This window comes from Magnolia sinica, chromosome 5 (assembly GCF_029962835.1).
Source record: "Magnolia sinica isolate HGM2019 chromosome 5, MsV1, whole genome shotgun sequence".
Classification (NCBI taxonomy): domain Eukaryota; kingdom Viridiplantae; phylum Streptophyta; class Magnoliopsida; order Magnoliales; family Magnoliaceae; genus Magnolia; species Magnolia sinica.
The window spans coordinates 15105277-15122033 of NC_080577.1; the positions used below are offsets into that span (position 1 = coordinate 15105277).

The 16757-nt window shown below is 40.6% G+C and overlaps 1 protein-coding gene across 2 annotated transcripts; it reads right to left on the reverse strand.

The window, feature by feature from the left end:
- Positions 1-1246: 1246 nt before the first annotated feature.
- LOC131245536 (YTH domain-containing protein ECT4-like) lies at positions 1247-11540 on the reverse strand. Of its 2 annotated transcripts, none has more exons than XM_058245062.1 (9): positions 11159-11540; positions 10453-10517; positions 9823-9985; positions 9667-9740; positions 7905-8357; positions 7268-7819; positions 6751-6963; positions 5564-5719; positions 1247-1902 (listed from the first exon to the last, which is right to left on the reverse strand). In XM_058245062.1, the coding sequence occupies exons 1-9, from the start codon at positions 11184-11186 to the stop codon at positions 1774-1776; spliced, it is 1833 nt and encodes a 610-aa protein (XP_058101045.1). In that variant the 5' UTR covers positions 11187-11540; the 3' UTR covers positions 1247-1773. The 2 variants fall into 2 exon arrangements, with proteins under 2 accessions (XP_058101045.1, XP_058101044.1); XM_058245061.1 differs by having other exon boundaries at positions 1247-1905; positions 11159-11536.
- Between the last annotated feature and the right edge of the window lie 5217 nt (positions 11541-16757).

Genomic DNA, 16757 nt, shown 5'->3' on the forward strand with positions numbered 1-16757 from the left:
TGGAGTGTCAATGGGTTTGGGTTTGAGTCGGACAGATCTGGCTAGGCCCAGACAGCCTGAGCTGCTGAACCTGAGAAATACCAAAATTCTAAGAAGAAAAATCTGATGCTCCAAATAGAGTGTGATAGATGATGTGCAGGCACTTCAAAACTACTTACAAATTGCATATACAAGTAATTTAAATTAACGTGTACAAATTATGGGTTCTAGTTAAGATGCACGACGACCCAAATATAATAATTATTTGGTAGACATTTATTGGATGGTTTCAAAAAAAAAACAAGATCCTATGGTCCTTCTTAGACAAACACGTCCATGAAAGAGCTTAGAATTTCCCACTCAGTTTGCGAGTGGATTAGTTCGAATTAATGTATGCCATGTGTACAATTTCTGACTGCCTGTGTATCAAGCATCCTACTCTACCAACGTATTCAAGTACTCCTAAAATATTGAATACGCCCACTCAGGCCCACAGACCCGAAGTGGGAAGGGTTTTCACACGCATAACCGACTGTCGGCACCCTAGAGTTTAATGAAATATACACTTGAATCTGAGACTTACATATCGCTGCCCCTACAGTGGACCCCTCTAGATTGATCTGGTCCCCTATCATTCAGTGGCTGAAGCAACACATACAGTGGCAAATGCAGGAATGACAGACCGACGCATCTCAGATAGTTGCGGTGGACACAACCCTTTTGGGCAGCCAAGGGCAGATGCAAGGCCCGCATCTTAAAACCAATAAGGTCTTAATAGAAATTATATGATCTTGTTTCAGTTTTGTACAAGTGGAACACTGCCATAGTCCACATCATTGGCCTATTGGACCCACCACAGCTGGGAATCTCCCTGATTAAACAATCCTAATCTTTCAACGTGATGCATGTCCTCCGTTGTGAAGAGGAGACACCCATGATATGCACCGGTGCTCCACATTCACCTTAAGACGCCATGATTTGTGATCATCTTTCAATGTGGGAGATGATTTAGGGGGGTCCACGCACCCAACCCTCGAAAGCAGAAAACCCAAGCAGAGAATATATCATCCTCCAACGCCAGTGGTCACTTTCTGGCACCGACTTGGATCCCAACCACGCAAAAATTCCCAGCACCAGCAATTTCATCAGAGCATTAGATTCTATATTGCATACAGAAAACTACAGACGTGCGAAAGAAATACAACAAAACATGAAGTAAGAACAATTGATTACATCTTTCTCCACTATCACTTTTCATCAATTCTCATCTCTTTTTTTTTTTCTTTTTTGTACCCTTTTACAACAATGAAGATACAGCCCCACTCTTCTAATTTGAGAGAAGCTGTGGCCCTAAATGGATGCCTCACAAGCAAAAACCAACCCCCATTCCAGAAAAAAAACCTTCCCCTCTTGTGCATCCAAACACACCCACCACCAGTTACAATACAGCCAAGTCTGTCCTATCCAAACCACAACCCCACCACCAAAAGAAAAAAAAAAAGAAAAAGAAAACAAAAGGCACGGATCGGTGCACTGAATTTCTAGTCAGCAGCCATCGTGAATCTCCACCAGCTCACAGCTGGGAGTCTGCTCGAAGATAGGATGCCAGTCACCGGAATCTCATCAAATGAGGCCAATTCAAATGCAGTGAATCCCTCTACACAGGAACCAAAATACAACACTCCCTCCTGGCATCTTTGATCGTCAATTGTGATGGCCATTTGAGCCATGTTCTTCAAAACATCCGCGAGCTGTTCCATGGCAAAATGATCCCCTTTTCAAAAGTTGCCTTTGCTACTTGGCTTCAACGCCCGCCTTAATTTCTTTGTTCTTCTTAGAAGAAGCCAGTTCAATCACCTGGTCACCAGCAACAATAGAATTTGAATCACCTGCCTTGGTCACATGCTGGCCTTCATCTGCTTTCTGCTGCAGAAGCAGAGAAGGAAAAGGATTTTCAATATCTACAATTTCAAATGGCACATGAGAAATGGAAGGGTAAAATCACACTTGAACATGCATTTGCATATTCCACCTCAAAGCATTATTATCGCAATACAACTAGATTTGAGTATAATTTCAACAAGAAATCAGTCAGCTAAGGAAGAACAGCTTTAATTCACATAGGCCTGGATTTTGAACTGGTCCAACCAAACCATTGCCAGCCCTAGATTCACATATGCATGCACTAGTAAAATGCAAGGACAAATAAAACTAACACGCCATTGATATTTAACAACAACTAATTAATACTAAAAGTTAAATAAGAAGCAAATAAATGATAAGGCTAAATTGCTGAGCATTTCCCACCATTTTTAAAATGGTGGTAGTCATCCATCATCACCAAGGATTAAAAGAACATCTGAAAGTGGTAGATATCACCCGATACACACCTGTATCGATCCAGAACAGCCTGATATAGGGTTATACGCAATGGTATTAGTGGTGAACAGTGTTATGTTATGGACATTTCAAACCGTGATCATCACATGATGTGGGCATGTATGGATTCAGATATAGTCCAAACTGTGGGCTGCATCATCAAACCTTTTAGTTGACACATGGGACAGCTAATCATTGATTCAGACAGTCTGTTTGCTCCATAACACCATTGGCAGATCATGATGCAAAACTCACAGCAATTGGATGATCCTAGCTCCTCAAATGCTGCTCATCATCCTATCATTGTACATTTCTTATGAGCCATAAATTGGATGATTTAGCATCATCAGACTAATGTGCTACGGTAGAATCACGCACAATCCACAGTGGGACCGACAAATTGTCCAGTTTAATTCGAACTATTATCTAACATGTGTAGATTTCCAAATGTCTGTGTATCAAACATCGAACTCAGCAGTCATACAATTCCCCTAATTGCAAACGGAGCTTTGCTACATCCACCCATGGGTGCAAGGCAGTTCATGCACATTCCACCATAAGTGCTAGCATGGCACATTGCTACAGGTACCACCCTATCCATCAGATGGTTCCTTCTATGCGGATGCCCAGGTGCAAGAATCAGGTTGGTCCACATATCAAGTAGCCACTGTTTGTGAAATAAAAGTACAGCAAAAAAAAAATGGCAGGAGTTTTCTAAGCTGTCCACCTGTTTTTAACATCATGGGCCACAAAAACATCTTCGGAGGTGCCAATTTGTGAACAGCTTGAACATTATACCTCTCTCCCATGCCATGCTGGCACATGTGCTGGTGTACTAGTTCATAATCTGCCTTGTACACGCATGAGTTTGGCAAACTTCTCTCCCATATAGGGCTGTGTTAGTCTCACCATTTAAAAAATTGTGGTAACTCATCCTCCCCACATGGCATTGATTCACAGCCATCCAGGGCATCTAAATTGTGGGTCCCATTGTAGGAACATATCTCCAAAAGAACACTGACCAACACCCCTAAACATCCAACAAATGGGCTATGAAATGCATGGTAAAAAGTAAAGTAGTGAAATAATTAAGATGGTTACTACTAACAGAATACAGTTTAGGTAAACTTTAGCCCAAATAGGGTCATGTTAGTTTTGAGCATTTAAAAAATGGTGGTATCTGATCCTCCTCACAAGTGGCACTGATGGAAAGCTATCCAGGCCATCCAAATTGTGGGTCCCATCGTAGTTGGAACATATTTCAAAAGCACACTGATCAACAATCCTAAACATCAAATTAATGACTATACAATGTACAATAATGAAAATTTTCAGATGGTTACAACTATCAGATGATTAGTATTAACTGTATTATCTTATCAGAGAAGTACAATTTTCCAGTTCTGCTACATCCACAGTTGGGTCAGCAATCTGGGCGGTCTGGTTTGCTGTACAGCTAAGCCATTTGTATGGTTAAAAAGTCACCCCGATTGGAAAATGGTTCAAAACTAACATAGTGGTCACCCTCTCGAGTGAGATCCTCTTGAGTGGATGAGGGGGATGATCATCACTCCCTTTGGTTCACACAGCAAAAATGTTATGAGCTGTTTACTAAAACTCGCCTAACCTTTTTTTTGAAATTACAAAAACCCGCCTACTTCTAAGTTATTTAAAGTAATCCGCTTACCCTTTTGCTCTGTTATCGATTTAACCGCCTGACGTCATTTGCTGTTACAATTGCATACAGTTTTAAAACCATATTTTATAAAAGGCTAAAATGCCATTCATTTAAGACACATAACAACAGAGAAAGTGGCGGTCAATGTTCTTGGATCCCAAGCTAGACAAGACACCTTGGTGTTTGTGAGAAATCCACCCAGTTTGCATGTTTTGCCAAATCATTTTATGGCATGAACCCAAAAATGAGGCAAATCCAAAGCTCAAGTAGGGCACACAACATAAAACAATTGATATTGTACGCACACCGTTGAAACATTTGTGGGGCTACAGGCCGCAGAAGCTTTGGATCAGGCTAATATATTTATTCTTTCAATTCATCAGTGACAAGGACCTTATGAACAGTTGGGCCACTTTATAAACGGTTTGGATTGCATATAAACATCACGGTAGAGCCCAGAAAGTATTGAACAACAAGCAGCCCCTTTCCATTGTTTCCACTCATGTGTCCCACTTAGTTTCAGATATGCCTGATTTTTGGCCTCATGTCTTAAAATAATCTGCCAAAATGGATGAACGGAGTGGATTTCTCCCAAACATCACGATGGGCACTATGAATAGTGGGATCAAATACGCCATTCAAAAGTCACATCAGAGCTGGCAGCTTTGGCACAGCTTTGGCAGAGACGGGAATGGATTAGGTGCGGCTCCTGTCTCATCCAACACAGCATTGTCCTCAATGTGGAGCCAACCTAGGTGTATTTGTCTTACATCTAAGCTATCCAGCCATTTTGAAAATTCATTTTAGAGCAAGATCCAAAAAATGAAAAAAGATATAAACCTCAGGTGGACCATAGTACAAGAAACGGAGGTAATCAGCCATTAAAAAAGATCTAACCCATTCCTTTGGCTTGTGACCTAAAATAGGCGTAAAAAAATGGATGCACGGTTTCGATCAACTATATACATAAAGAAGGGTCCCATGAACTCTTTCGCACGTTGTCCCCAAACAATGGGGGTAGATTCGTGAAAACGAGTGCCCTTAAGGGCAAAATGATCATTTTCAGACCTTAATGACGCTCTTCCGTACACAACAGTTAGTCAAGGTCAGCAAAGTGGTTTTCTCACTGTCTTTTCAAACTATAAGCGCATTACTTTAAATAAGTTAAAAGTAGGCGGGTTTCGAAATATCAATGTAAAGGTGTAAAGGTAAGTGGCGAACCCTAAATATCCCAAAAGTTATTTATTTTTCCTCATTCATACAGGAGAGTTGCGACAAGGGAAGGGAAGGGAAGCTAGTTGGAGACTTAAGGGGAGTTTACTCAGGGGACTACAATGGGCGTTAGGGTTTATTAACCAAATAGACCTTAAAGGCAGATTTTATTCTTAAATACTTCTTCCAATGTTTTAACATTATGCACTTGTATGCTCTGTTTGAACTCTGATTACAATGCTTAATGATTATATCCGAAGATGAAAATCAGAGCATACAATTTTCTGTTTATGTTATCGCTGGAAGGTAATTTACCTGTAATTGCTCTGGGTGTAGCGTCAGTGGTCTGATCCTCTTTTCCTGCATTGCTTTCTGCCGGCTTTCATAAAACCCAAAGTCATCCAATATGGATGTCTTGGCAGTGAAGTTCTTAAAAATGTTCAACATTTCAATGCCTTGAGGAAATTTCACCTGCAAAAGACAAAAGGGAAAAACTAACCTATTTTATTAACAGCCAAAAATAACATCAGATGCAGTTGTAATCTTGAATTTAAATCAAAATCGTCACATCATAGAAAAGATACTATGCATAATAAAAGCTTTTAAGTCGTGAAAGTGATGGTTATAGGGAAGGAAAGAGTTCCAACTCAAAACAATACCGGGCCTCCCAATGGATATTTATATTGATTATTAGATGAGAACAGTGTCAAAATGTGTTGCAGATAGGTAGCTGTTAATTTATTGACAGTTATCTAGATTTGCTTCTTTGATCCCACAGTCGGTAAGATCAGCCTTAAGTCTAAACTGGGGAGTTGGCACTCATTAGCATCATCATCTTCAGTAAAGTGTCCTTCAGTGCTTTGTTTTGTGACTGGTCTACTTTACATAGTCAAAACCAGGGCCCATTGATAGATACAAAGCCAGGTTGGTGGCTAAGGGATACACTCTAGAGTATGAGCTTTATTATGAGGACACCGTCAGGACCAGTAGCAAAGTTCAGTTCGAACCCTTTAGGGGCATGGCTTTGGTCATTTTGAGAAGGATGGTTTCTGTAGTATGCCATATGTCAAGTACCATCAGGCTGAGAATCAATATATGAACGTGTGCTTTAAGTTTACATCAGTCAAGAATCAAAGAAAAAATGCAGTTATAATGCAGGCATCATTGAAATTCCATAACCGTGGACTCCATAATATGCTTGGTAAATATGCATGGGAGCGAGGAGACTTCACGCGGACAGGCAGTAGCCTATGGATGGAACTGATTTTTTTCCTCCTGTGTTAACAGCCCACTTGCAGCCCACTGAAATGATCACCAAAGCATCTTATTTTTGGGCCATGGTCCGTCCACAAGTTGCCCACAAAATTATGGCCCTGAAGGATTAATGTTCCATAAATTCAATGGAGATGTCACATCTCATGGAACTCCATGATGCACACACATCGTAGCAGCATTTCTCAAGGTTGAAGCAGTGGAAATGGACTAGTATTAATTATTCATACCTCCTGTGTATCTCTGCTATTAGTAACGGGTTTGTTTTCATTGTTCTCCAGTATTACATGACGAAACTGTGGGTTTGGTACATCCTTTATAATGTGCCACTTGACCGGAAAAAATCCATTCCACTTATCCTGCTGCCAGAAGTCCATGTTCTTGTTGAAATCTACATGGCCAGTCATCTCAGCTATTCCACAGAACTGACCACTGGCATTTACCTGTTCCAAAGACAAAAGAACAAAGATTATATTGATATCCAGAAAATTCTCCACAATCAGAAATTGATCCTGGATTCCAAAACCATTTAGATTTCTATTATCAGTTTCTGCTAACAGCTATCAGAGATCTTCCAGCATTTGGAAAACCATGTAGGGTGTAGTTCTCACTTTATTCCAATACGATCATCAAAGTGTCTACAGGGGCAAGGGAAATTTTTGAATATAAATGTTCATTACTCAGTCTTATTACTTACTAAAGCAAAGTCCATATAGCCATTGATGAGAGCTAATCAAGAAGACATACCGAAAAGAAAAGAAACACAGGGCACTTGCTGCCTTTCTCCCCCGTTCTCTCTTGCGCGTCTTGGTATGCACTGTCAAGCCTCTTATTTCCATTCGGAGTGCTCGCCCAAACATTATACTTAATACTTTTATGGACATCATCCTCACTGTATGATTTTATTACGTAGAAAAAAGCATGTTCATATTTGGTTGGAAAGTCTGGATGGTTGTATTGATCCCTCCTGATTATAATAGAGCTGCTGCTATTGTCTTTGCCCTCAGCACCAGGAGATCCAGCTTGACCAACCTCCGATACCCACGCACTTTTGGCACTATTGGTTCTTGGGCCACGGTTCTGTTCATTCAGCAAGTCAAAATCACTCATCCCATTGGCCTTGGCTCTCGTTTTAGGCTTTTCAGTGCCTCCCCAACCTCGCTCGTTTGCTTTGATATTGATAGGACTGTTTGGGTAGCGCAAGTCACTCTTCCCATGGCTGGGGAATGATGGGAACTTAGATATGGGAAAGTAACCCTTTGCCAGGAGAGCAGGGGATTGAAACCCATGTTGTGATACCTGTAAATTATTATAAATATCATCAAATCACACAAATAAACTTAAATATACTCAGATTATTATGAAATACAAATCACTGCAGTACCTTATTTGTTGGCTTCAGAGATTGGTTATGAAGGGCAGTGCTTGGAGGCACATTCAATGGTGGCAAGGAGCCTTTTGTTTCTAGTATATTAGATTTAGAGGGTAGTGTAGGTTTCGGAGGAGCAAGCGTATGACTTGCGGCAGGGTAATTGGGCTTGGGTCCGGTGACTGTTGGACCTCCACTAAAGCCACTACCAAGGGCCCCATCACCGAATATAGATGGATCCCACAGATATGCTGGTGCTACTTCTGATCCATATGGAACTGGAGAAGCGTAATATCCTGGGGAAGTCATGGGCTGTGAAAACACTGGGCTCGATAAGTATGGTTGTTGACTCAAATATTGTCCATCAACACCAACCATACCTCCAGGTGAGTATGGACTGTAAGGATTATAGCCAGGTTGAAACCCCGGCATATAGTAAAGGAGAGATCCATTATCTGCTGGAAAGGCCTGGAAAAAGAAAAAGAAAAATGAATCAAAAAAAGACCACATATGATAAAGCAATAGGTGATGTCAACTATAAGCAAAGCCAGTTTTGCATTTTTTGGGACTTAAAAGACTTCCAGAATCAACTTGCTGGCAAGAGTTTCCAAACAAAATGCATACACATATATTCGGCTGAAGTGCAAACAGAGTTCTAAGAAGAGAGTAGAAAATAGACCAAAATTATTCTAAGAATTAGACAGGTAAAAGGAATTTTTTAAATAATTTGGCCGTCCAGCAATCCAAATGGAATGCTAGCAATAAAATATAAGCTAGAAGTCCTGTCAGTTGCCAGCTCAAACAAAAAGATGCTACAGATGCTGTTGAAAAGCATAAGGCATCATTCAAATGGGCAACACATCAATCCATGTAGACCTGCCTTAAAATGCATCAATCTAAAATTATACGAAAACTGTAAATCTAAAATTCCATAGATCGAATCGCCAACATTGGAGACAAGATCAACATCCAGAACATACTAATCCTTGTAACTTGCAGGCTTGCATCCTACGTAACTCACGATTTTGTTGAGTCTCTTGAATTTGGTCACAAACACCAGAGAATGACCATGGAAAACCCAGCCACTTGCACTTCCATAATGCCACATGACAAAAGATATATTCTCACAACTTTTACTATAGGTAAGGTGGGTTTGAACCAAAGACCTCAATGAGGAAACAACAATGGCCCATCATTGAGCTGCAGGCTGGAAATATCATATAACCACTAGGCAAGCCCTTTTTTTTAAAGGGGATCAGTAACCCACTTCCAAATGGTACACATCTTTTGGCAACAGCATGTGTTTCTTTGGATGAAATAAGGGTGCACAACACATACGAAAAAATAATATGCCATTACATAAGCATGCATTTACCAAATCACAAAATATAGAAGCGCATCAATATAAATGAAAATGCATTAGGCATTAACTAGCATACAAAGTACAGAAACGGCAGTAGAAAGAGAAAATTGAAAGATATCCTCTGCCAGCTAAAGTGATTAGATGGATGACCAGGTGGAATATCCTTGTTACATAAGTTGCAGCATCGAATACTCAAGCCATTAATTTAATAGTCTTAGAGAAATACAGAGTTCCTCTACTTCTCTCATATTAAGAAATTATCACAATTTTTTGAATACACATCAAATTTCTCACAACAAAACAGATGAAATTGGCCTCATAGTCAGAGCAACATAAAACAATAACCATACATTAAAATAAAAAAATAAAACACACACACACACACACACACACACACAAATGGATAAAACTCACAGGATATTGATCCAATCCATCAGTCCCATAAAAGTAACCCTGATCATCCCATTCTCCAAACGAAGCGTCATATCCTGTATTCATACTGCCATTAGAATTATGGAAAAAGAAGAAAAGATGATAGAAAACAGATTGCCTATCTTAGTCACAACAAACCTGGGTAATAGTATCCATAGTAGCTACTGGGTGAATAATACACTCCTTGCTCAGCCATCAAAGACTCATGATCCACTTCACTTTCCTTAACACTGCCTGTCGCATCTCCTGACGAGGAGATACAGGACGTTGCATCAGACGGGCTTCCATCCTTCGAAGCAACCTGGTATGAACAGAGTCACCAAAAATCATATCTATCAAAAAACCAACATTCCAATCTAAGAGGTTCGCTAACCCCACTTGTGCCAAAGCCCACCAACACGCCAACATAGATTTGGTTTTCATGTCCATGATGAACATCCATCAGGTGTGTCCCGGCGTGGAGAGGCCCCACCACTCCTCAGGCGGCCACAGTGGAAACAAAAAAAAGGACAGCCGCAACAAGCTCTTTAACCATCCAATTGTTTCATACAGTGTCTCGCCTAATCAACAAACCAGCTAGATTTTCGGACCAGGGCATCTACACAGTGGGACCTACCAGATGGACGGCTTGGATGTTGAGTCAACATATAGAGTGGGTAACACGTGCACGGAGATAAAGAACCTCCCCAATTCATTAAACAACAGTCAGTAACTTGATAAATTGAAATACACCAACAAATTGTTAGTTCAAATCAATGGATTCAATACCATAGTAGGATGGCTGACATCAGAGGGACGATCTATTTTCAGATTCTTCATTACACCTTCGAGAGCTGGATAGAAAAACAAGTTAAGGTTCCAAACCATGTTCTATCCAACAGTTCGATCACGACCGTTCCAGCTCATACATCAAATTTGCCATAAAGATCAGCATAAGAAAACACGATCATATAGTTCTATAATTTCAAATTTCAAAAAAAAATACAGAATCGACTTGTCTTTATTTTTCACTGTATCCAGTTCAAGACTGCAAGTCTTTGTGAGATTAGATCGAATCAAAAGCCAAAACAGCTAAGGACAGGAACAAGAAAATCAAATCGATTAATGACGGAGCTGATGAGACTCGACTATCAAAGATCTGTAACAGCTACTGAGAAAATACTAACCAAAAAAAGAAGAAGAAGAAGGAAAAATCGATCTATAGCTAGCACGAAGAGCGGATCTAAACCGAAGATCGATCAAAGATCTCTAATCTACACAGATCTGCCAGATCAAGCAGCCCATTTTTTTTTTATAAAGAAAAGTACTAATAAAAAGCGGAATCCATGAAGGAAACCCTACATCGAAACAACAAATCCTTTTCGAAGATCGATCAAAGTTGAGATCAACAGAAATCAGGAACAAGAAATACAGTAAAAATCACGAAACAGAAGCGAAAAAATCATAAAAATATTATAGAAAAACGAAGGGATACGCTTCTGCTGTTTTAATTCCGTCGCCATTAGATCGCACCACAGATCTCCACAGAAAAACCCTCGATTTCCTTCCTCCAGCTCGAAAAACAGCTCAGAAACCTCCCAAACCCTAGCTAGAAACAGCTTTTAAAACCAAAAGCGCCGACACAGATCGAAACCTCCTCAGATCCGCAAAGATTAAACCCCTAGCGAGACGGAAAATCGAAGCCGGTTTGAAAGATCGGAGCGAAGGGTTCCAAAACGGCGGAGCAAGGTAGAGAAATAGAGGGAAAAGGGTTTGTAAGGAGCTGGAAAGTCAAGGGTGAAAGAACGGTGACAAAAGCATCCACGTCACCTAATAGTCAGAGATCGGACGGTCTTTGTCGGCTCATGGAAAACTGGAGGAGGGTTTATTGTCCGTCGATGAAACCGAGAAGCAGGAGCGGGAGTAACTATAAACTGGAAAAATCCTTGTCATACCGACACATACATGCATACAGACTCCATGCATGTGGATGACGTGGAGATGGACGTCTATGCAATGCTGCATACGCGTGCTTTCAGTTCTGATGAGTGGGTCCCATTTTTAGGCAATCCAGACCTTTGATCTGTTAATTACTACTGTAGATGGCCCATTTTTTGTAATTTATTTTTTATATGAGAATAGAAAAGTCTCAATTGTGGTCTACGTATAGAAGGCTCAGAACAGAGATAAAGCCGTCCACGTTCATTTGAAAAAGTCACAACATTGATCGATGTGGTCTTCCTATCTGAGATATTTGATCAGATGTGTTCCATTCAATACGGGATGCAACAGAACAATGGTCTGGATCAGCGAACCGTGGGGGCCATGGCCGATACGTATAGGACTGAAAACTGCTGGTCCACTATCGTATAGTTCCATCCAGAACTGAATCCGGTAAAACCCCCGAATTCTGTGGGGACTTTCATGCCTTGGGTATGAAATCCACTCCGTTCATCAAGTGAGCCTTCTCGTTTTTACCGTAAATACCATAAACCATAGATAAGAAGTTCATGAAAGATCCACAACGATAAATAACGTAAAATCACTCCCAAAAAAAAAAAACCTCTAAGTCCAGTACGTGTGAGGCGTCTGAATTTTGGATTAGGCAGATATTTGGAATCCATGTTCATCATTGTGAAGCAAGCCTGATAAACGGATTGGATGGAATATTAAAAACATGATTCACCCCACACTCAACCTGTGGTGGAGGTCTCATATATATTTTTTCAGTTGTATGGCCCACTTTAGGGGATGTTTAGCGCATGGTATTAGGAAGGATTAGGTAAAAAATATAATTATTACGTAAGGCAGGGATTGCCACTGGTACCATGGGATAAGCTTTAACTCCGTGATATGTTTGCGATACAGTGATACATTGAATGAAAATGCCCACCATCATTTGAAAGTATCAGGAGTAATAATGTGTTATATCCATACTGTTCATCTGTATTGTAACGTTATTTGATGGCATGGGCCTAAAAATGAAACCAATCTAGAACTTATGTTGCTCCAAAAAAGTTTTCAATGGTAGGTATTTAATCCTCGCTATTTTCTATGGTGGGTCCACTTGAGCTGTAGATCTACCTAATTTTTTGGCCATGCTCTAAATTTATCTCGAAAATTGGGTGTATAGTGTGGATATAGCCCACACATCATGGTGGGACCTACACAACTTGCTAACGTTGAGTGGAATTGGCATGGGATCCAATGCAATTCTATATAATCCAATTCCAAGCTTTTCCATTCTTCATAAGGGCATGTTTGGCGCATGGTATTAGATGAACTTAAGTGGGATGGAATTGCGTATGATCCTCTGCCAATTCCACTATATATTTGGGAAGAATGGAAAAGCTTGGAATTAGATCAGGTGGAATTGCATTGGATTTCATGCCAATTTTACTCAATATTAACAAGTTGTTGGGTAGGTTCCACCATGATGTGTGGGCTATATCCACACCGTCCACCCATTTTTCAAGGTCATTTTCGAGTATGGGCTAAAAAAATTAAGTAGATCTAAAGCTCAAGTGGACCCACCATAGAAAGTAATAGGGATTGAATACTTATCGTTAAAAATTTCTTTGGGGTTACATAAGTTTTGGATCTGCCTCATTTTTAAGCCCATGCTATAAAATGATATTACAAAACAAATGAACAATTTAAATATAACACATGTGTTATTCTTAATAGTTTCAAATGATGGTGAGTATATCCATTCAATGTACCACTGTATTACAAACAAAGCACATAATTAAGCTTATCCCATGGTAGCAACGAACCATCTCTACCACGGGTAATAATTATGTTTTTTGAATCCCATCCTACCTAATCTTTCCTAATGCCACGCCCTAAACACGCCCTACATATTGAATGGAATTGACACCAAACCCAATGCATTTCCATCCCATCTAATCCCATTTAATACTATGGGCCAAACGCCCTTTATTAATTTTGTATCGGGCTTGATTGTGGTTACGGATTCCAGATATGATCGTTTTCCGCAATGCGTCTAATAGCCGTTGCGGAGGATTCCGTCAATACCATCCTATCCACGGAAGACGGAGAAAATGACCACTGTAGACAAAACCTTTTACCCAGCGGTTTGTATGTTGGAATACAAACTTAAGTTACCAACTTAGACTAGCACGTGCGGACAGCGACGTTGAGGACGAAACTACCGCTCCTTTTCACTTTCACTGCGAAGACGAGCGCTGACGCTCCTCCAACTGACAGTTGTGCGAGCGGCTTAAAAGAAATCAAAGTTACATGGCCCCACAGCTATGTATTTATTATATCCACAACGTTCATCCATATTTCGAGATCATTTCGGAGCATTATCCAAAAAAAGAAAATCATATCCAATGATCAACTGGGCCACACCACACAGAGCAGTGGAAAATTGATTTTCATCGTTAAAACTTTTGTAGGGCCCACCATAACATTTATTTTCCATCCAATCTATTCATAAGGCCACAAAGACCTGGATGAAGAGGAAAAACGATTTTCATAATGATCCAAAACTTGTGTGGCCCCTAAAAGGGTTTCAACGGTAGACGTTCAAGTAGAATGGTAATGGCGTGAGGACAGCGATACGGATATAGCTACGGTTATAATCCGTAGCTATAGCAGTAAGTGGATTCCATGATTTCACCCCTTTTAGGGGTCATAGAAGTTTTGGATCATTAGGAAATTTGTTTTTCTTCTTCACCCAGGTCTTTGTGACCTATGAATGAACTTAGACAGGGAGGATTTCTCACAAACATCACAGTGGGCGCCCAAAAAGTTTTTAATGGTCGACGCTTATTCAACACTGTTTCCTGTAATGTGGTACACTTGAGATTTGGATATACCTCATTTTTGGTCGCATATCATAAAATGATATGGAAAAACATATGGACGGTATGGATGAATAGCATACATCATTGTGGGTCCCACAGACCACCGACCATCCGCCATTGGCTGGTGGCAGGGGGAGTACCCAGTCCGTTTCCGTGAAAGGAGGGATAGTTTCGTCCTCAAAGTCGCTGTCCGCACGTGCTAGTCTAACTTGGTAACTAAAGTTTGTATTCCTTCATAAAAACCGCTGGGTAAAAGGTTTTGTCTACAGTGGTCATTTTCTCCGGAAGACGACTTATGCCATATCGAACGGACGCGGTTGGCCACGGACTGTGTTCTACGAGCCCACCGTACTGTATGTGTTTTATCTACACTGTACATGCATTTTTAAAGATCATTTTACGGCGTGATCCAAAAAATGAGGCAGATCTACATGTAAGGTGCTCCATACCGTAGGAAATAGTGTTGATTGAACACCCACCATTAAAAACCTTCTAGGGGTCCCCAAAGAGTTTTAGATCAGGCCAGTATTTATTTTTTTCCTTCATGCAGGTCTTTGTCACCTAATCAACAGGTTGGATGGCAAATAAACATTAGTGGGCTCAATTCTTTTTAATGGTGTGCGTTCAATCACAACTGTTTTTTCTGTGATGTGGTACATTTGAGATATGGAGATACCTAATTTTTTTTATTCTTCCCTAATATGATCTAGGAAAATAGATGGACGGCTTGGATAGAAAACATACATCATAGTGTGGCCAACAGAGCACCGAACCAGTACGCAAACGGCTACTGGCAGCGTCACTACCACGCCAAAGGCTCGCGAAATTGTACAGTACAGAGGGCTTCAATTTTGAGACTTTGGGCCCAAGCTTCGTTATCCAGAACATTGGTCTATTGTGCCCCACCTTGGTGGGGCATACCCCAAAAATATCTCAGATTGAAGGATCCGACCAACCATTATTTCGGTTGAATCTGGACCGTTGTTTTATTTGTCTTCTTTATCACCACCGATCTCTAGGCAACGCATCTAAAGGTTGAATTAGTATCTGGAAATATTCAAGCCATAGTATATCTACTGTTGGAGCCAATATACGAATGGATCCCTGTCTGTAGGGCCATTGTGATATACTTTCGTTAAATCCACGCGGTTCATCCGTTTTGAATGCTCATTTTAATGCATTATCCCAAGAAATGAAGTACATCCGATTCTCAGGTGGACAGCACTAGAGGAAACAGTGATGATTCAATATCCACTATTAAAAACTTATTGTCGGCCACCGTGATGTTTATTGGCCATCATACCTGTTGATAAGGTCAGAAACACATGGATGAAGGGACCATACAAATATCATCTTGATCTACAACTTTTGCAGCCCACAGAAGTTTTTAATGGCCATTCACCATTTATCCTATGGTGTGGCCCACCTGAGATCTTTGTATGCTTTAATTTATAAATCATGCCCTAGAATAATCTTTCAAAACGTTCGGACGGCATGGATGTAAGGAAAATACATCAAGTTTGGCCCCATAGTCAGGTATTCACCCACCTTGGTGGATCCGGGGATCCAACGATGCCGTGCCGAATGGTTTGACTACTGAGTGGCGGGCTCGACCCCACGGAGGTGAAAATTCCTGGATGTACCACGAAGAAATGCAGTCCACGTCTCATGTAATTCCTTCGTTGCGAAGAAATGCAAGGCAATGCGATTCACGCGAGAAGAAATTGAAAATGTCACTCGCGGCATCTGCTCCAACACGGAACATTCGTGCGGGATCTGAGCCACTCATCACTGACGGGCAATGGCACAACCCCTGGACTTACCCAACAGAACATAACGCAACGTCGATGTTCATAAATTTCAGATCATTCACTCATGCAGTGATTATGTATGTGCGACTACACATTGGGGCCCACTATTTGGACGGACTGGATTGACGTAAATGTATGCCACACGTGCAAAAGGTGATCTACCATAGCAGTTGCAACGACGAAAGGAGCAAAACACGAGTCGTGCTGATTTCGAATAATTTTAAATGTTCAAATGACCATGACATCCATGCCGTGAGTCTCATAACCATGCCGACATACCATCAATACCACCACAAGAAGTTTGCTTGAATACGTTTCGATGTATTGCGATGTGACACGTCGCGTTGTTATCCCTTTAATATGTAAATATTTCAATGATCCAAGCCGTTTATAAGATGGCCCTCAACTCTTTCATACATAAAAAACAAAAAAAAAAATCATTGAGTTA